Here is a 20,728-nt window from a genome sequence, read left to right on the forward strand (position 1 = left end):
CATCTGGATAATGTAATGGAGTGGAAAAGAAAAGAATCATCCTTTATTTGGATAAAGAAGTGATACAAATAGATGCCACTAGTGATTTTCCCCCCCCCCATCTATGAATAGAAGACTACCTGTCTAGTGTGTAATAGTGCTATTGTTTCACTCCTAAATAGGAAGACTGTTATTCCTGTACTGCTATAGTATAAGTATTCCTGTACTGCTATAGGCACTGATGCTTTGAGGTACCCAAGCTAGCTCTATTTCTGCTTAGCACAGTTACAACATAGAGCTTACCTCCTTGTGTAGTTGCTCCCGGTGCTGCTGTGTCCTCTCTGCTAGGCAGGAGTCCTTCTGTCTTCCACTTCTGGAAATCCTTTACATGTTGACTAATTCTCCAACTTTCCCTCTCCGGTTTAGAAAAGGTCCTAACCTGATGGACTAGAGCACTTCAGATATGTGTGTTTAGGCAGAGAAGGGATCTGTAGCAATTTGGAATTAAATTGGATAATTACTCAGTGCAGTGTTGTTGAGGACTCTCAAGCTTTTGAAGAAGAACCATCAAGCTTTTGTATGTAAATTATTCACATTATAGATAAAAACTGCAGGTGTTTTGACCTTCCCTTGAGAGCTGGACCTGTTGTTATCACTTAGAAGTTATCTGAGCAAATCTGCTCTGTTGGAACCCTTGGAGACTTGGAAAGACATTCAGCTTGCTTGGTCCAAGGCAGTAGTAGTTTTATGTGCTGTTGTAGGGAATTCTTAGACCCAAGAGCAAAGGAGTCTGATGAGGTTTTGGTTATAGTGTTATTGAATTAGTAGGTAAGGTCTGAATGCCTGTTTTGGACATTTTCTGTGCCTGTGTTTTCCTGGGAGGGTTTGCCATGGAAATAACCTGCCCACCTCAAAGAGATTACGCAAAGTTAGTCTTGATGGAAAACGTCTTCACAAACACAGACCTTGCTGGTAAGTACATTGTGGTGGATGTGCTCTGAATGCTGAGTAAACTCAGTCCCAAGCAAGAGGAGTTTTCTAGGCTGGGATGCTTGAATAGCAGTAGGTACCATTTCTGGTTTGTTCCGTGCTAAACCACATCTGTCTTTTCTACAAGAGACCTTTGGTTTTTTGTGCTCCTTTGTAGGCGTAACCTGACAAAGTTATCCCTGATATTCAGCCATATGCTGGCCGAGCTCAAAGGTATTTTCCCAAGCGGCCTTTTCCAGGGGGACACGTTCCGGATCACCAAGGCAGATGCTGCCGAATTTTGGAGAAAGGCTTTTGGTGAAAAGTAAGTTTCTAACTGGGATGAAAAATAGAACGGTGGGAACAACTTGCACACAGCAGTGTGTAGGTTTCAGAGCTGTTCAGAAGAGTCTTTGTAAGGTTCAAATGGACGATGGGAGAGACCTACAGTCATTTGGTCCACTCTCTGGGGTGAGATACAGGATTGTTCCTCCGTTATATTCCCTAGTTCATTGTCCTGTCTGGTTTTAAATGTGTCGGGTGATGGGTCTTTCCTCACTTTCCCTAGGAAACTCTGGTGCTGTCACAGAGTTTCCCTCTATTATTCAGCTTCAATTTTCCCCTCCTTAATTTAATTCCTTAACTTGTAAGTAACTATGCAAACTAATCTGCTTTCTTCTTCCAAAGGTTACCATGCCCGCAATATTAGTTGTCCTTTAGCTAAGCCATTTCACCTTCCCTCCAATTAGTTTGTCTAATCACTTAGTCACCTTTCTTCTGGCTTCTCTGAACTTCTGTCAGTTTGCATAATGGCTTTGTTAGGATGGAATGGAGGAGAAAGTGAAGTGCTAATGGTTGAAATCTCAGTTTTCACTTTTGTATCTATTGAAAGATGACTGCATGAACTGTAGACGTGTCCAAAGCAATGTTTGAGGATTAAAATGAATGGATTTGGCTACTGCTTTCTAACTAAGGTAACTTCAGGTGCTTCACATAAAGAGTTTAATTAGTAGCTGTCGGAACCAAAAGCAATAATATCTTTAGTCATGAGGAACATGCCTGAAGGTAGGCATGTTCTTTCTATGTCTGTATTCCACGTGATATTTTGAAAGAAGGAAAATATTCCCGTAAACAGGAGCCTTGGTTTTGGCTTGTGATTATCTTCTCCAGTTAATCCCTCCTTTTGCAGCTTCTTTTCTTTCCCTGTTTTTGAACTATATAGACCTCTACTAAAAGACTTCCTGTGAACTCCTTCCCTACCAGCCACAACGTTCTGAAACTCTTATCAAGTGATAGTGTTTCATGCAGCCCAGGGTACAGACAGGTCCATACATGACCAGAGTGCAGAAAAAGGGAAAGGAGAAAGCAGAACTGGACTTTAAACATTCCGCATATGCAGGGAAAATTGTTCATTTGGCTGCTAATTTACTGCAGTAACAAGAAATCTGTCCCTGCACAACATGAACAAATCTCTTGTGGCTAATTCTGCTTTTCTTCACTTTCGTTACCATGAGATGCATACTCACAATAAAAGTATATAAGGTATGTATATAGTGGTGGTCTTGAGATGCATCACATTTACACATGGCTTGGTTTTCCCCAGGACCATTGTTCCTTGGAAAAGCTTCCGTCAGGCCTTGCATGAAGTGCATCCAATCAGTTCAGGGCTGGAAGCCATGGCCCTGAAGTCAACGATCGACTTGACGTGCAATGACTACATTTCAGTATTTGAATTTGATATCTTCACACGACTTTTTCAGGTAAGAGTTGAGGCTTGGCAGTCACTTGAAATCATCGAATCATAGAATAGTCAGGGTTGGAAAGGACCTCAGGATCATCCAGTTCCAACCCCCCTGCCATGGGCAGGGACACCTCACACTAAACCATCCCACCCAAGGCTTCATCCAACCTGGCCTTGAACACTGCCAGGGATGGAGCACTCACAACCTCCCTGGGCAACCCATTCCAGTGCCTCACCACCCTAACAGGAAAGAATTTCCTCCTTAGAGCCAATCTAAACTTCCCCTGTTTAAGTTTGAACCCGTTACCCCTTGTCCTGTCACTACAGTCCCTGACGAATGTGGCTCAGTGCTTCAGTTCAGACCCCTTTCCCAGGACAAATTGTCTTTTACACACTGAAATGATTTATGCTGTAAGGGATTTGGTCGTCTTGCCCTTCATCCCCTGAACAGCTGCAGTACTAAGGCCTTATATTGCAGTAAAAGTGTGTAGTACTTCTGGTTGTAGAAGAAAAGATTGTCTAAATATGTACTGCAACTGTAAGGCACATTCACTGTCCTCCCACGAATCAGTTTTTCCCTTTCAAAGGTCACTTTCAGACTCAAGTTCTGACACAAGTTCCGTAAGCCAGGAAATGTGAAGCTTAGTTTATCACTTTGTCTTTCCTTGTCCTTTGCTTTCTTGTCAGATTTATTTTCCATGGAGGGGTTGTTCAGGATGGAGCGCAACCATGGAAGTTTGGGCTTCCTAGCTTTTGAACCATCACAGCCAGGATGTTGTGGACATGTCTGTGTTCTGTGCAGGAGAAATACCCTTATCGCTAGTAGCTAAAATTCTAAGCCATAGTCTTTAATAGTGCTAGACTGAAAACCACAGCTTCTGATGGCACAATTGGGTATTTACAAGAACAAACACTTACTTCTTTAGCTCTGACTTGCCTTTTCCCATGTGATAGGGTGGGTTGTAATTAAGATATGTCTAGATGAAGAATGCCCATGTGCAGTGTTGCAATGTAGCTGATCTCATTCAGTACTTTTTCCAGCTACAGTACATAAAGAGCAAGTTAAGAGCTGCTGCAGTTTCTCAGAGGTGCAAAGTTCTTAGGGAGAGCTAACATCTTCTTTTAGATGAGTTGAGAAAATCAGAAGAATTGGATGAGATGGAGACACCCAAACCCTTCTCAGGATTGAAAGCTTCCAAACGGTTGTTACAGCTTTTTCTGCATCATTTGAAGGAATATTTGACATGGATGTGCTGGTTTACTTATTCAAATCTTAGAGTAGCAAGTAATCCTTGCCACACCCAAGTGAGGTTAAGTGGCTAAGGAACAGTCACAAGCATCTTACACATAGTGAAACTGAGACAGAGAGGGGAGGGCACTTTCCTGAGGCTGTTTAGGAAGTCAGTGTTAGAGATTGGACCAGTCATGGTTTTGGTCCTGTGCATAATCTTACTAAACTCCCATCTTTATCCCTGTCTCAGGAATGAGTCATTTTCTCTGCAGAAGCAGTACAAATTGGTAGCTATTGTTGAGCTATCTTTATGTGACCTCAGTGGCTTCTCCCATAGCTTTTATTAAAGGAGTTTTGATTAAGGTCTGTCTTAAGTGATGTTTTTTATCACCGACAAGAAACTCAAATGCTAAGGCTGCTGCCTGGGAATGTACTGTTTAGTTCCTCTACTGGATTTATGGTGGATAAGAAACCTGCTGCTTTCACTCTTTATCCCTTTGAGTAAGGAATATTGTATGTGTTGCTACCTTTTAGAAGTGGATGGTTAATATACTTCTTTGTTGTTTCTATAGCCATGGTCTTCTTTGCTCAGGAACTGGAACAGTCTAGCGGTGACTCATCCTGGCTATATGGCATTCCTAACGTATGATGAGGTGAAAGCCCGGCTTCAGAAATTCATTCACAAACCTGGCAGGTTAGTGCTCAGCAGCAGTTGCTTTTTTGATCATTCTGGCTAACGTCACTGATTACTGCACCAGCTGAGATTGGATTTGGTTTGTCTTTGTCCTTCCTCAGAAACCTAGACTATGACAAACCCTAGCTTGCCCTGCATTGATGGGGTGACTTACCTCCTGCCCACCCCTCCCAGCTGTCACAACAGCTCCCTCAGGCATGAGCAGGACACAAGAGGCAGACCCTGCCAGAGTGAGCCTAAACAATGGCCATTTAGGACCACAAATAAGGGCGTGTATCTATAGGCCCCATAACTTTCTGATGTATACGCATAAAACCAGGAGAGCTGAGTGGATTGCAACCCTCGGAGTAGTTTGTACCTTTGAAGCCAACTTTAGACAAAGAAAGCAACGTGGTGGTGGGCAGAGCAGGCTGCAAGATAATGCTGCAGGCTGGGCACCCTTCAGAGGCTCTGTGGGGCAACAGTTTTGAGCTACCTAAGGTCCTAAATAGAACCTGGCCCAGTGCAACAAGGCTTTATGCAGGAAGGGCCAAGTGTTAATTTCTGGAGGTTGTTACTATGTGATTAATTCTGTGCTGGTTTTATGAATGGAAACCTTGTGTCGTCTGTCGGGTTTGTTGTTTGTTGGGGGGGGGTTTAAAGTTAATTTGAAACAAATGATTTTAAGGCTGCTAACACTTTTCTTGCTCTGGATTCTGGGTTTAATTTCACCTGGAGGCCAGGGCTTGGATGCTTTGCTCAGTTTGTATCAGATTGCAAGGTTCTCCTATGATCTGCCTGGGGGATAATTAAGGAAAGCTGGTATAAATCATCAAGTTATCCCTATTAGGTTTTCGTTTGCTGTCTAGAGATAGCCAGGCAAAGGCTGCCTACTTGACATTCAGTCTTTTCTGCCTGGTCCAAACTGAAGTTTCCTTTCCTTTGTGTGTCTTTAGTTATATTTTCCGATTGAGTTGTACACGGCTTGGTCAGTGGGCCATTGGCTATGTCACCGCAGATGGGAATATTCTTCAGACAATCCCCCACAACAAACCTCTCTTTCAAGCACTGATTGATGGCTTCAGGGAAGGCTTGTAAGTAACTTTATCAAAATCAAGTGTTTTGCCCTTTTTTCACTGTTTGTTCTATAAATGTTCATCCTGTGATGAGGGCTTGAAGTCAGTCGAATGGTAAAATGTACCTTCTGGGTTTATCACAAGAGAGACAGCACATTGCAGAGGTCAAACAATCACTATTGAAATCACTGAGACCCTTTTGGACACCTCTTGGCTCTTCCTTTTTATTTAGTTGTTGATTCAGCAAAACAGTTCAGTTGCCAATAGTGCCTAATTTGAGCCACCGCGACTTACATTATGGTATCAGGTTTATTACTGTGGATATTACGGTTTCACTACAGGATGATTTAAGAAGAGTAGTCTGGGACCATAACATCCTGTTTGAAAGGAAAATTACAGGCAGGAAGGAAAAGAAGCTTTTCTTTTGAAGATGACATTTTGGGTTTTGTCCCATAGTAAAATCCTTCCAAATCTCCTTTTGAATTCAGAATACCTTGAATTCCCACCCCTTGCTTCTTTCCCACCCTCATTCTTCTCTTTCCTCCACCATCCCCAAAAGAAACCTTACGTGTGCATTCATGTGTGTGTATGCACGTGTGTATGTGCACACACACAGAAAGAGATCTGTTTTTTCCCCCAACTGCTTACAGTTATTTATTTCCCGATGGCCGGAATCAGAATCCTGACTTGACTGGCTTGTGTGAACCCACACCTCAGGACCACATTAAAGTTACACAGGTGAGCAAGGTATTCTGTCCCATCAAACTTGCTAACTTTCTTCCTAATTCCTAGTCTCCTTAGCTGTTTGCAGGATTCTGGCTTACTTGGTATCCCCAAGACTTTGTTTTTAAGGATGATGTATTTTAGAGGTGGGGATTTGAATGGTAGGGACGAGCAGAGGAGATTGCAGAGGTTAGGTAAAGCTTTTGTGCAGGGCTGACAGTTTTATTTGGGTTTAGAATGTTTCTGACAAATATTCATGCTTTTGTGCCATGCAGCACGTCTTGGGCCCTGCTTTTGGGACACCTAAATGAAAACCTGGCCTAGCTTGAAATCCGTTCTTTTCAGACCTTGACAGATGTATCTAGTGCGTAAAGCTGTAGTGAAATCTTTGCAGATCTCTGTTCTCCTTTGCGCTGTGTTCTTGTGTCGGGTTTACAGCATTAACCACGTATGTCTGTCTTGCCCCAAGGAACAATACGAACTGTATTGCGAGATGGGCTCCACGTTTCAGCTGTGTAAAATATGTGCTGAAAATGACAAGGATGTGAAGATTGAACCGTGCGGCCATCTGATGTGCACGTCCTGTCTCACTGCGTGGCAGGTGAGGTGTTGCCTCGTGTTAATCCCTGTGAGTAAGGCTAGTTGCTCTTTTACAGGAGCGGTATATAACAGCTCTCTTCTCCTCCATGAAGGAATCAGAAGGCCAGGGATGTCCTTTTTGCCGCTGTGAAATCAAAGGCACGGAGCCAATTGTAGTAGACCCGTTTGATCCCAGAGGAGGAGGAGGATTGTCACGACAAGGGGCAGAAGGAACTCCCTCGCCCAATTATGATGATGATGACGATGACAGAGCCGATGATTCCCTCTTCATGATGAAAGAACTCGCTGGTACCAAAGTAAGCTCACCAGAGTGTGTGCTAGCAGATGTGGCAGGATGTACGCAGACTGCGTGTTGTCCTTCAGTTTTCTGTGGCCTTACTGATTTTTGTAGGTGAGGGTTGTCAGACCTTATAGCAGAAAAGATATCACACGGTATGGAAAACATGGATTTAGGATCAGTTTTGTCCGTTTAGTTCATACTGTCAGGTGATTACACTTGGAAATCTTTGCTCTTTTGTGTGTTGTCTTGAAAGAAGAGCAAAAAGGCTGGCTTGGCCTGTTGGAATGTAAGATCTAGGTTTATAACACTTCTCTGTATACTCAGCAATGCTGCTTTTGATTTATTAGCCATAATTCACTCATATCAGCAAGAATTCATCCATTTTCCCCAGTGATTAATACAGCCAACTAGATAGAATCTTACCAAGGTCCTCATGACTAATGGGGTAAAGGGCAGGCTATTTTGCTGTGCAAGTCAATTTGGCTGTCATTTTTTTATATGGTGTCTGATAAATCTGTATAATAAAGGTGTGATAACTCTCTGCCATTAGTGCTGCGTCCTTCCAGGAGATGGGCACAAGACAGGCATTCTGTATGGATCCCTGCATGGTTTACTTCTATTAGCTTGTTGCTGCTCTTGCACACCTGCACTTTGCAGTGTTTTACTGCATAGGGAAGTGGGTTTGAACTTGGCTAATTTTTAATAGTCGAATACACTAAATGAAGTTGCCTGTCCTGGTCAGAAAGAAGCCTTTACGCTGGTTTACCTGTGGTCATATTTCTCTTTAGCTTCCACCATGTGAAATCGTGCCCTAAACAGTAAAACCTATTCCCGGAGATGGTTTTTGTACCCATAACTTGAGAAAGCAAAGCAGTTTCCTCCATGTGACATCCTGTCATGGTCTGCAGCAGGCTCTGTTGGCGCTACGGAGCACAGTGGCACCTGCAGTGGGTTTTGCAGCAGATCATGCCCTCTTGTGTTGAAAAGAAGCTTGCTCCTGCTCAGGGCCCCCAGTAAGGCGACAAAACAGCTTTTCTGTTACTGCACCACTGCTAAGTGTGCATTTTCAGTTGTGTGCCACAGCTAAAGCCGTTGGTGATCTTCAGGGCTTGCTGAAAGTCAAATGCTGTAGTGCTGGGAAATTGCCTTCATTCGCTGGTGTGTGGTGGTTACTAATCCAGTAATTATTGTTAATTCAATAGCAGCATTGAAGCCGGTACAAATCACAGAGCTTCAAAGCCTCTCTAGAGGAAAGGAGCTCTGCTGGGGTTTGTCATTTGTTGATTTTCCCATTCTTTTCTTTCTCAGGTCGAGCGTCCTCCTTCTCCCTTCTCAGTAGCTCCACAGGCCACCCTTCCTCCTGTGCCACCGCGACTGGATCTCTTGCAGCAGCGAGTGTCCAACCCGCCTGGGGCTTCCAGTCCTGGGACCACTTCAAAGGTCAAACACACTGCTTTCCCTTTCAGCTGTCATTTTGGTGGGGCAGGCAGGAAGGAGAGCGTTCTGGTGAACCTTTGTGGCATCCCCAAGTGCTTGCACACAAGACTTTTTCTTCTTCCTTTTCCTGTTAGGCCATTTTCCTTCCATTCCCCATGGGAGTCCAGTCTGTCCTAAAAGCAAATGCTTCCTTCTGGAATCCATGGTGGGAGAGTCCCTTTATGCTGTTTAAAGGGCCTGTCTTTTCTTCACATTTGCCCATACAGTTGCTAGAAAGAAGCCAGTGCTAAGGTGAAGTACTTGCTCACTTAGTGTGACTGGTGTCCTCCTGCTGAGCTACTAAGTTATTGTGATTACCAGTATCTTCACTGGTTTTTAGCCTGTGCTCTTTGGAGCTGCATTTGTGGGCTTGTGTTTTGTTCTAGCTATCAGGGAAGGTGTCGTATTAACTGCTTTTCTCATTGACTAGCAGAAGGCAGTAGTATGATCTTGGTGGCATCTGATCACTGGCTCTTGAGGTACAGCAGCAGTTCAGCTAGTTTGGATGAAGTAATGAAATCAGGCTTCAAAATACAGGCGGAAGAAAACACCCATTTCTATGACTATTCATGGCTGACTGATGAATGTTAACTTGCATAAATGACCCACAGTTGCATCAGTTTTGTGAGTGATGGGTGTGCTTTGGAATCCAATCTAGTGCTGATGTGAGCTTCTTTTCCTTCTACAAAAATCATCTGGGGTATTTAGTGCCTTGCTGTAGCTGCACGTAGGTACCCTGTTATCTCTTCAAGCCTGTAGAGAAGGTATCTCGGCAGGGTTAGCTTGTGGAGATGTGGAGAGTTATCTCCACACCCTTTGAGATAATTTCTTGTAAAAATAGATAAAATGAAAGCCAAAGCTCACCCTTCTGCCGCCTGCCTCCCTCTTTTTGATGTTTTGTGGCTGAACTACCTTTGTTAAGCAATATTTAACATTCCTTTGCCCCGCAGGCTGCTCCTGGTGCTCTTCACAAGGATAAACCTCTCCCAGTCCCTCCCACGCTCAGAGATCTCCCACCGCCGCCGCCTCCGGACAGGCCACATTCCATTGGGACTGAAGGTCGACCTCAGAGACGTCCCTTGCCCTGCACACCAGGAGACTGCCCTTCGAGAGACAAACCACCCCCTGTGCCCTCCAACCGCCAGGCAGATCTGTGGCCATCCAGGCCCATTCCAAAAGCCCCCTCTGTAGCTCTCAGTCCCGGTGACCCTTGGGCTGGGAGAGAACTGTCAAACAGGCACTCCCTCCCCTTCTCCTTGCCCTCGCAGATAGAATCCAGGGCTGACAGCCATCGGCTTGGGAGCACGCTCAGCCTGGACAACCCAGTGGTGAGTAGGCCTATTGGAGGTGAAGGTAATCTGTAAGGAATTAAGTCTTCCAAGGTGTCCTCATAATGAATAGAATATTCATTTGAATAGGGTGATCTTGGGCCAAGGGAGAGATGGAAAGGCACTGGTGAATGCTGGGCAAGGGAGAATAATGGGAGGACTTCCTAGGGAGGTGCTTTGGTGCCTCGTGGGAGCTAGGCTGAAATCCCAGTTTGAACAGTCATGAGGCACAATTTCATGGTCATAGCTCACCTCTCAGTTCTGAAAAACTGGGAATCTTTTGTGCTGGGAAATGGAATGCTGGAAAAGTGCAGTTTATTCTTCTCAGGAGCTATGACGAGTTTAACACTGTAAAATCTGAGTTAAATTTGGATCTATTACCAATGTCATCATGTGTAACTTAATAGTCCAACGTATTGTTCTCTAAAAGAAATTCCAGGCAGATTTGCCCATTTTTGTCATTCCATTCCCCTATTTTTTCCTTTTAAAACCTCCAGCTTTCTCCAGTTGAGAGGCAGTACATTTTAAGCCAGATTGTCCAAGAAAATAACACTTGGACATTTGTCATTCTGTCTTGGGATGTGTGTGCTTGTCTGCATCCTTTTCCTCTTGTCCCCTCTTTTGGCCTTCTAGCCTGTTTCAGCCAAATTTGCCAAAGCCATTGGAATCTCAAAAGATACGAAGTTCCTGCAGGTTTTATGTAACCAAGCAGTTGGATACAGGAGGAAAACCCAGCTGGTACCCCCACTGAGGGAAAACTGTCACAGAACTCCGGGATTTCTAAGGCATTAGTAAATGCTTTGGCGCAAATGAAGATGTTTCATTCCCACCCGGGATGTTTGGAATGACTGGCTGACAGCTTGGCAACTACGTTGTCGGTATCTGTGGTGTTTCTGATTCCTGGTTGGAATTTTGTCTTGCAGAGCTTGAACAGTGGTCCCCCAACAACCTCAGAGTGTGAACACCCCAAGATTAAACCCTCCTCGTCTGCCAATGCGATCTACTCCCTAGCTGCCAGGTCTGTTGTTTTCTAGCTCAAGTGCTCTTCTGTGCCTTACAGAATGGTAACTGTAGGGCTCTCTCCATGCTGGTGCCAGGGACAGAATTTGACACAACTCTGTCAGCCTTAATTGCAACCTCTGACAGATTCAAAATACACAGTCTAAAGGAAGCAGATTCAATCAGAATCCCAAAGGTCTGTGGATGGTGGTGGTAGTTCCCCTTGGCTGTGGCAGTAGGAAGCAGGCTACAGTTGCTATTAGCTCTTGTATGAATTCACTTTTGAGTTGGTATTTATGTGAAGTTGGTGGTGTGTGATGTGTATGATTGCATTATGAGCTTGTGTCAGTGTGACCGTGTATCTGGGCTGCTAAGAATACTGAAGGCCAGGTTATTTCTGTAGACAGAATCACTCTGACTGCTTGTTCCATCCACTGTGGATTTTAAAGGCCACTTTGGTATTAATCGGATTTGGTGTAAATGTGTTTCTGATGTTTGTATCTTGTTTCTTCTGCCTCCAGACCACTGCCTGTACCAAAACTGCCTCCTGGGGAACAGTCTGAAAATGATGAAGACACCGAATACATGTCACCATCCTCTCTGCCTGTAGTGCCTCCAGGTCCTGCTGTACAAAAACCAGAGATCAAAATGCCTTTGGAGATGGCTCAGAGTTTGCGGTGAGGTTCTGTTTGTATGTTCTGGGCTTTCTCCTCACAGCTCTGGGAAAGCTTTTGCTCATTTGTTTACTAGGGAGGAGATTTTGCTTGCTGGGTTTGCTGAATTCCCCCAGTGATACTCACCAGATCTAGCCTAACATAGTAACTATACGTTCTGCTCTGTAGCAGAATCCCTGTACAGTATTAAAGGAGTCAGATAACCACTCCCCTGTCTTTCTGATAGTAACCTTTGGAGAGCAGCAGCAACTGAAACTCCATATTCTATTAAAAGGTGGTGTTCTGGTGGTATCAAACTCTTTTAAGCCAATATGCTCTATTGCAATAGACATTACTGAGCATTTTCTAGAGTCACAGAGGCTCTGTATTAGTGGTTTACTGGTGCCACTTGTCCAAAGGGAAATGCTTGTTCTCTCCCCCAGAGTTTTAGACTGCGACCAGCAGACGGATGGCTGTACGTATGAAGCAATGTACAACATCCACTCCCAAGCAGCATCCTCAGCTTTCGAGACTGTCAACACTTGTGGTGAGTGGGTGTGCTAAAAAAAGCCCTGAGAAACTGGAGGACAATAGATTGGTCCCACTCACAGTTGGAAAGGCGTTTCAGGCTCAGTTAAATGTTACGTGCTTTTGCTGTTAAAATAGCCAGGGTGCATGGGGAAACATCTGGGTCTCTGTACTGCAGGCTCATAGCATGTGGGGATGTTGTTGAGGAGCCTGGTTGGAATGCGTTGTAAAAATAATAGTTGTTATAAAAGTTGCTGTTTGGAAGATTCTTACTTTTTTATGGGCAGCAGTTGTCAGCCCACATTCATCATAAGCATTTTTAATCTAATACTACCTTCTGGAAAGAGCTTCCGTTGAATGTGGGGTTTTGGCAGCAAAACCTTTGTTCTGTGTCCTGTCAATGTTTGTGGACTACAGGGACCAGAGTCTGCCTCGAGAGACAGAGGTTCTGTTCAGTGCCAGCACTCATCAGAATGTGCCTCTTATTCTAGACGAAGGGGATCTGGCAGCAGCCACTGCCAGCAACGGCCCTGAAGAGTCAGAAAATGAAGAGGATGGCTATGATGTCCCCAAACCACCACTACCAGTCGCCATTGCTCGTCGCACCCTGTCTGATATCTCCAATGCCACACCTGCCTTCAGCCGAATGTCTTTGGAAAATGACCCTGTGACAGGTTAGAGAACATGATATTCTTCATGCTGTAGTGGGTACTGATGGCTTGCTATGCACTGTCACTCACTCAAGGGTTTGTATGTAAGCTGTGAGGGTTTATAAAGCAGATTGCACTGATTTCTTAGGTGTTCGGTTGAATGCACCGCCTTGGTCATTTAATCACTGAGCTAGCAAACAGCATTTAAATCACTGTTAGGAAAACCTTTCCTCAGCTTCAAGGATATTCCTTAAGCCACTGTTTCCTACAGGGCATGGCATATGTCTTGTGCCAGGGTGTACCGGGGCATGCAACAGATCTTCAGGACATCACTAACGGCTGTTGCAAGTAGATGACATTGCGGGTCTTGCCCAGCTTGGCTCGGTCTCGCCTGCGGTTGCGGCCAGCAGATGGCACAAGTGAGCTGCTTGAGGCCCTCAGTTCCCTCGAGCAGGGACCTAGTGGCTCAGCAAGGTCAGCTTTTTGTCCCTGGGGAGTAGAGGACATCTTGTCCTTGTGGCTGTAAGCGCATTCTCCGAAGGGAAAACTAAAGCCTCATCTCTCCAAGAGCCTTTCTGAATAATGCTCGACTTATTCCCTACAACTGCCCAGCAGCTCTAAAGGAAGCTCTGAAACGTTTCCTGTCGGGGGGCTTTCCGCATTGTCTAAACACCCTGGTGATTTGCCAAGTAAGAGGAGTGAGTTTCTTGTTCCTTATGGAGGACCACTTGCCCCAGTGAGTGCTTTGTTCACCTCCTTCACCACTTCCCCTTCCCTGAGCTTGCCCTTCTTCAGCACAGAGAAGGGCTTAGTAGTGCAGAGAAGTTTATTAGCTTTTGCCACTCCTCGCTGCTCCCTGCCTCATTGTTTAAGTCTCACTGTGCTGTAGAATGTTGCTGAGAGGGCTGAGAAAGGGCAGAGAGAGCTCACATCCTCCTCCCACGTGAAGTCCTCCGCTTAAACATTGACTCCTCTTTGTTTTTACAGCCCTGAAATAACAATGCTATTGTCCTGATATGTAGTGGTAGGAGATCTGCTAATGAGGAATGCTGATTGTTGCTGCTCTGGGGAGCATATGCAGTTTTGTGAAACACTGGCTATTGGCCCCTGCTGTAGTCTGGTGTGAAGCAAACGTGCCTAGTCTGGGATGCATTTGGGCAGATTTATGTTCTCATGCCTTGTGCCCTACAGTTTGGTTTCTTAATCATTTACCAGGCGAGCTGTGCTAGTGGTTGTCCTTTCAGATTGACCCACGGTCTCTGAAATTTGATCCAGTGCGAGCAGAAAGGGCCAATTCAAAAGGCACTTTAGGGGAGAGAAGTGGGTAGTCCCTTTTCTCCACTCTACAAAAAGCTTTTTATGTGTCAGAAGCTTGGAGGTTGAAGAGCAGGGAGTTGAACTGCATTGTGGTTGGGGAGGCCGCTCCGATGAATTTGCTTCCTGAGGAGCCTTCTCCATCTTAGTGCTTTCAATGCAAGTGTTTCAGAAAGGCTCTTCAATGACTGCTTCTCTTCTGACCAGTGCTGCAGTGCCCACTGTTAGAAAGGGCTTGTTTGGGTGTTCTTAGCCCTATGGATTTGTCTGTTGTACTGCTAGAAAGCTAAGTCTTGATTGCCTTGAGGAGGTTTTCCAGGAGGCAAATACAACTTTAAGGTGGTGTCAAATACTCATGCAGGAAAGTTGCCTGTGATTTGCAGAGTGGGGAAAGATGCTCTCTACCATGCTAGATGAGGTTAGAACTCAAAGGTCTATCAGATGTTGGATTAATGCATTAAGCAGCATTGGTTTTCCCTAAGGCCTTGGGGTGTTATGTCTCTCGTTTGGTTTATTGGCTGTTCTTTTTCCTTCCCATGATGTGGCTACTGGCAAGTACCACGTCTGAATGACTAAGGGGAAAGGCAGAACAGGCTGAGCTTATTGATCTGTCAAAGCTGCCAGCCATTAGGTAGGATGAGCTTCAGCAGGAGCTCTTGTAGGTGGCCCTGGCCTGCAGAGGAAGAGGAGAGACCTTTCAGAGACCATAATTCAGCTGCTGGAGCACTTACAGTGGATGAGTTGGAACTGATAGATCTGGTTTTGTGCACCCACTCCCTCAGCACGCTTCTATGGGGGCAGCAGTGTGAGGCAAGATCAGGATCTCAGCAGTTAAACCGGGGGTTGCTGCCTGATTCTAGGAGGAAATGGGATGTTTGGTGAAGTTGCATATCCTTACAGGCTAGGTTGGTTGGAGAAAGTGGCGTAGCTTTTAGTGGCATTCTTTGCAGTGCCGTTTATCCATCTAATATCATCGCTGCTTTGTTCCAAGCAAGAATTACGTATCCTTTCTTGAAGCGATGCCTTTGGTTCTCCTTCCAGGTTTCTCCGATGGCTCTCAAGTTCCAGAAAGGCCGCCAAAGCCGCTACCAAGGAGAATCAACTCTGAGCGGAAAGCAGGGAGCTGCCAGCCAGGCGGAGCCAGCAGTGGGACCAGTGCATCACTGCAGCTCTCCAGTGAGATCGAGAACCTAATGAGCCAAGGCTATTCATATCAGGACATTCAGAAAGCACTGGTCATTGCACATAACAATATTGAAATGGCCAAGAACATTCTCCGGGAGTTTGTTTCCATTTCCTCCCCTGCGCATGTGGCCACATAGCACATTACCTCCACACCTACATCTTCTGTGGACCAACTGCCTGGGCAGCTGTAGCCCAGCTCCGCACCAAAGGGGAAGGGGGTTCCTTTAGAGACTTCGTGCTGAGGTCAGTCCTGCCTCTCAAGAGAATCAGTTATCAGGTTTTTGTGGTTCCAGATTTCAAAGCAGTGGGATGAAATGGAGCAGAATGGTGTTTTATACAGTGTATGTTTTGGAGTCCTTTACCCCTACCTCTTGTTTGAGAGAAGAAATTTCTTTCCAGGGTGTTTGTAAGAGAAAGGTATCGCAACAAGGGATTCCCAAGCTGATGCCCTGGAGGCTGGGGGGAGTGTTTTGTGCTGTGAATTCTAAGTGAATGCTCTGAGAAACCAAGTCTTGAGGTCGGCGTGGTGTGTCCTGTGGTTCATGGTACTAGGTTTGGATCTGTTTGCTGCTGTGTGTCTGGCTCAGGCTTTTTAGGCCAGCTGGGAGGTCACTTTCTGCTGGGAATAAATAGGAGACCTCAGAAGAATCTTTAGATTGCTTCCCGTTTGCCATGGCGTTTCCCTCTTGCCTGTAACAATAGCATTTATTGCTCTTGATTCGAGTCCTCCCTTTTTGCCTGGAGATAGCTTGATGAGCTTCTGTCAGGCATTTGGGTCCTGACAGGGCACTGAGTTGGATTTCTCTCCTATGTGTCCTCTTGCTGGCAGCACTATCAGATCCCAGGCAGCTCGACGTGCTGAAAAGGTTTGCATGCTTTTGAGGGGTGGGAGAGGGTGGGAAGAATTGGAGCCAAGATCTGGCTGCTGCTTCCCCTTCTTTAGCCTTGAGCATTTTGAGCTTCAATGCTCAGACTTGATTGTGGCCCTGCTGGGCCTTGAGCAGCCGCCACTGGGCGCTCCCACACGCTCTTCCTCTGGGAATGGTGCACCTGGTAAATATGATGTTTTATTTATCTTAATTGCATGGTGACTGTGCAGAGTAGTGGCCTTCATGCACATTCCATCATCTCCTTCAGAGAGCTTTTGCGGGAGCCAGCTGTCTTCGTGCCAGGCTGTGTTGTGGAATTGGTAGGTGCAGCTGATGTGTTCGTTGGTGTCTTACCTGCTTTGCAGTATAAGAAGTGTAGCAGTTCTCTGCATGGCTGTCACAACAACATGGGGGGCTCTTCTTTCCATTGCCATTACTCTAAGGTATTGCCAGAGCCTGTGCTAAAACAGATCTGGGAATCTTCTGTATTTGTAAAGTGATCACATGGCTTTAAAAGTCAGTACTCAGCTGTTACTTTGGAAAAACCTGACTTGCATACTCAGCTACTTGACTCTGTTCATATGTGCTTGACGTGTGAGAAGTGTGCAATTCCTTCTGAGAAGAGTTAAATCAAGCAGGCACGCACGCACCGCAGCCTGACAGATGAACAAGTGCTCTGTGTACACTGAGAGGCTATTAGCCTTTCGAAGCATGGCTAACATCACTGGCATCTCTCAAAGGGCAGCAGTAGTCACTAGGCAAAGGACTGCGACTTGAAATACTGTTGGGGTGATTACTGGATGCAGGTTAGCCTTTTTAAGAGCCTCGTGGCTGGGCCCAGATCTCTGCTTGCAATTGGCAGAGAGGGCTGACCAACTCCTGGCAAAGGGAACTAAGCGTGGAATGTGTGGTTTATGTAGAGTATAGGTTTCTCTCTAGACCTACAGCTTTATAAACTGATGCAGCGGGTTCCAGGCAGTCTCAAAGCAGGAACTGTCTCTCTTTACTCCTCTGCATTCTGTAGTGAGGAATATTTTCTCCCGTGCTGTAAGGAGATCTCCTGCAGCGCTTCCAGGCTATCACCACCGTTGCTATTTCAGGGTGAGGGCTGAAGCTTGGAAATGCAGCACACTGGGGAGATTCGTGTCTGCGGGCACGGCGCTCTGCTGTGGTGCACCGAGAGGGCGGGCGCAGGCAGGAGCAGGGTCTGAGCGCTTCCCCAGGTGCTGAGCCGAGTTGCAGAGGTGATGTCAGTGCACGTGGCACTTGGGGAAGAAGAGCTGTTCTTTTTCCCCTGCCCATACGTGCAGCATTGTGAACCAGTCCTGCTCTTGCCGTGTGCCCTGCTCTGCCAGTCGTGCATAGCAGCCTTGCTCAGTGCATCTCAGCCCAGCACTGGTGCTGCTGAGGCAGGAGCATGGGGCAGCTCTGGTTGTTCCCTCTGTAGATCTGCATGTTACACTTGTGAGCAGCTAGTCCTAGCGTATGAGAGTCACTTCCTTGGCTTTGTACTGGAGAACCAGGTAAAACCCCTTTTGTGAGGGAGCACTACGGTTTTATAGCCCTCTTTTTGTGTATCCTCTCCAGTGCTGCCACTTGGTCCCTGTTAGGTTTGGAGCCACTTTGTTCCCGATTTGCTGTGTTAACTCAGTGCAAGTGTGTTCAAGTGTGGTGTGTGACTCTTGCCACTGCCAAGGCTGCATAAGAGCCAAGTCCAGCCAGCTAGAAAGCCTTAATTCTCGTCTTGCACAGTGTGTGTGATCAGACTAGTGATGCCCTGTCCCGTACAAGCCGTTTATTACAGGCTTCTTGTTGTAATGTTTAATTAAATCATGCTTAGCAGAGCTGTTACAGGCCTGTCTTTGGGGTTTATGTGCCGAGAGATGTTCCTATGGCTATTGTTCCAGGTTTTAGAGATTAGAGAGAACAGTCTTTGTGGCATGTGTCACTGATTTTTCTGCATGTGTCCTTTCTGTGCACTGTTTGTGTCCCAACCTGATTAAAGAAACTTAAATCTTGACTTTTTGTCCTTAGACATGTTAGCATTTGCTGGAACCACTGAAGTGCAGCAGAGTCCTGACCATGTCCTATGGCTGTGCTCTGTGAAGTCAGTCCAGGCACTGTACAGTGTATTTTTCTTGTTCTTTCACAAAAATAAGCCCAAGATTGATTTCTCTTTCTTCCCTTCACCTTCTTGATCTTTATTCTGAAGAAGTTAACGTTATGATGCTACTTTAAAAGGAAATAAAACCCCCACATGTCTAGTGCCTTTCTTAAGGGAATGCTGCATCTCTAGGCTGGACCTGAGTATCCACCCCTCTGTGAAAATGAGGAGCCCAAAGCAGACAAGCTGTAAAGACAGCCTTTGAGCCATGAGGCTGCTTGGAAGAGGGTGAAAAGAAGGGGCAAAAAGATGGGCAATTGTCACTTCAGCTCTGACACTGTTTGGTAGCATTTCAGCTGTGCAGGTCACTTACTTTACCTGTTACTAACAGTGACTTGTCCGGACTGGTGCTGTACTAAGCTTGGTTGTGAAGACAGTAGAATTGTAGGACAGGATTGCTTTTGCTTGTAACACAGGATAAGTTCCGCTCTTCAAGATGCTGGTTTTCCCCCTTGCCTGTCAACCATGGACACACAGCAAGCAGAGAACAGCACAGTAAGAGCTGGGCACAAACCAGTATGAGTCCCTGCCCAGCGAGCAGCTGTGGAAAGCAGGCAAGTATTGACTGCTCTGAACAGGGTTTCTGACTGACTTCCAGTGCCACCGTAGCTGAATGGGAATCAGAAATGGGACATATCCTGCCAGGGCTGCGGGAGAACCTGCCTGCAGCGCTGCCCCTGTGTGTCTGCCTCTACAAGTGCTGCAGCTTGAGGCCTGCAGGGTCTCTGCTGGGAACCAGCGGTCTTGCTTTCCCTATGAACAGCTTTTCTGCATGCCCTTTACTGAGCCCTTCCTTGCGGGGAGCCAGGTAGGCTCGGAGTGCAGCATGTTGCTTCCTGCACTAGGCTGATTCCATTACTGTAGCTAATCCTGAGGCAGGGTCATTACTGTAAATGGGTTTATTTGAGTTGAGCAAGAAAAAATGCAACTCCCAGGGCCCTTCCTTAAAGGTGCCCCTTTAAAAAGGAGTGGGGAATAAGGACACTTGTTTTTAAAGTTCCTAAGAGAAATGTTGCTTGGAATTCGCGGGGCGGGGGGAGGGACAAGTTGTTCTTCCCCTTGAATGACAAATAAATACCAATTTGTATAATATCAGTGTTAAAAATGTTGAGATTTTCACAAACTATTTTAAGAAAGCTATAATAGCGTCGTTAATATAAAACTATAATAGCAGTATTTAATCCTTTCAGATCTGTAAAGAATAAGGAGAAACAGAAGGTAAATATTCTTACAGAGAGTAGCTGAGCTTTAAGGTTCACTCGGTTTAAAGTCCTCGTTGGCGAACGCACTGTTCATGTTTAGAGGTTATACTAATGTTATTTATTAATTGTTTCCATTCTCGTCTGCTGCCCACTAAAGAGCTGCTTTCTTTGGGATTTCCTTCACCTGTGTCAGTACGAAAAGAAGACAAAAAGGTTTATTTTTAAATAAAATCCCCTTTGTTGTAGCACATGGTCCGTGTCGCGTCGCTTCTCTCCTGGAGGAAGGGGTATCCTGCTCGTGCCTGTCGCAGTCACCTCCGTCAGGATAGCCAAGTTGGAGGTGTTCACGCAGCCTCCTTGCGTCTCTTGCACATCACGGCTTTGTACCTATTTTAACTAACTCTCTATTGTAACAGTTATCTGTTAAATTCACTTTCATGGATGCTAGCAGAGGGCAGAACTGATTTATACCAAGTTGATACTGATAATTCTGTTGATAGAGTTATCTATCATAGATAACTAGATAGATATCATAGATAACATAGAAATTGATACTAATAATTATAATTGATACTAATAATTCTATTGATAGTTATCTATCATAGGTAACTAGATAGATATCATAGATAACATAGAAATTGATACTAATAATTCTAATTGATACTAATAATTCTACTGATAGAGTTATCATAGACAACTAGATATCATAACATAGTAATTGATACTAATTCTAATTCATACTGATAATTCTGTTGATAGAGTTGCCTATCATAGATAACTAGATAGATATCGTAGATAACATAGAAATTGATACTAATAATTCCATTGATAGAGTTATCATAGATAACTAGATATCATAGATAATGTAGTAACTGATACTAATAATTCTAATTGATACTAATAATTTTATTGGTGATAGAGTTATCTATCATAGGTAACTAGATACCATAGATAACATAGTAATTGATACTAATTCTAATTGATACTAATAATTCTATTGATAGAGTTATCTATCATAGATAACCAGATAGATGTCATAGATAACATAGATAGTCCGTTCTAATCAAATTGATTAATAAAGTCCATAA

At 45.0% G+C, this 20,728-nt stretch overlaps 1 protein-coding gene across 5 annotated transcripts in view; it reads left to right on the forward strand.

The window, feature by feature from the left end:
• Positions 1-20,728, forward strand: part of CBL (Cbl proto-oncogene) — a 42,052-nt gene that overhangs the window by 18,942 nt on the left and 2,382 nt on the right. For 3 of the 5 annotated variants that reach the window (XR_010616481.1, XM_065697263.1, XM_065697264.1), the window contains exons 3-15: positions 1,127-1,273; positions 2,552-2,708; positions 4,493-4,614; positions 5,550-5,687; positions 6,320-6,407; positions 6,862-6,993; positions 7,085-7,288; positions 8,581-8,712; positions 9,699-10,076; positions 11,000-11,094; positions 11,597-11,752; positions 12,172-12,275; positions 12,748-12,930. Coding sequence is in view for 4 of the 5 variants with exons in the window: in XM_065697263.1 (XP_065553335.1) it covers positions 1,127-1,273; positions 2,552-2,708; positions 4,493-4,614; positions 5,550-5,687; positions 6,320-6,407; positions 6,862-6,993; positions 7,085-7,288; positions 8,581-8,712; positions 9,699-10,076; positions 11,000-11,094; positions 11,597-11,752; positions 12,172-12,275; positions 12,748-12,930 (2,036 nt within the window). In the remaining variant the exon portion in view is untranslated. Of the gene's footprint in view, positions 1-1,126; positions 1,274-2,551; positions 2,709-4,492; positions 4,615-5,549; positions 5,688-6,319; positions 6,408-6,861; positions 6,994-7,084; positions 7,289-8,580; positions 8,713-9,698; positions 10,077-10,999; positions 11,095-11,596; positions 11,753-12,171; positions 12,276-12,747; positions 12,931-15,261; position 20,728 lie in introns of those variants that run through there. The other 2 variants (XM_065697261.1, XM_065697260.1) reach the window with 2 other exon arrangements.

The sequence above is a fragment of the Lathamus discolor genome, chromosome 17 (genome assembly GCF_037157495.1).
Source record: "Lathamus discolor isolate bLatDis1 chromosome 17, bLatDis1.hap1, whole genome shotgun sequence".
NCBI classification, from domain to species: Eukaryota; Metazoa; Chordata; class Aves; order Psittaciformes; family Psittacidae; genus Lathamus; species Lathamus discolor.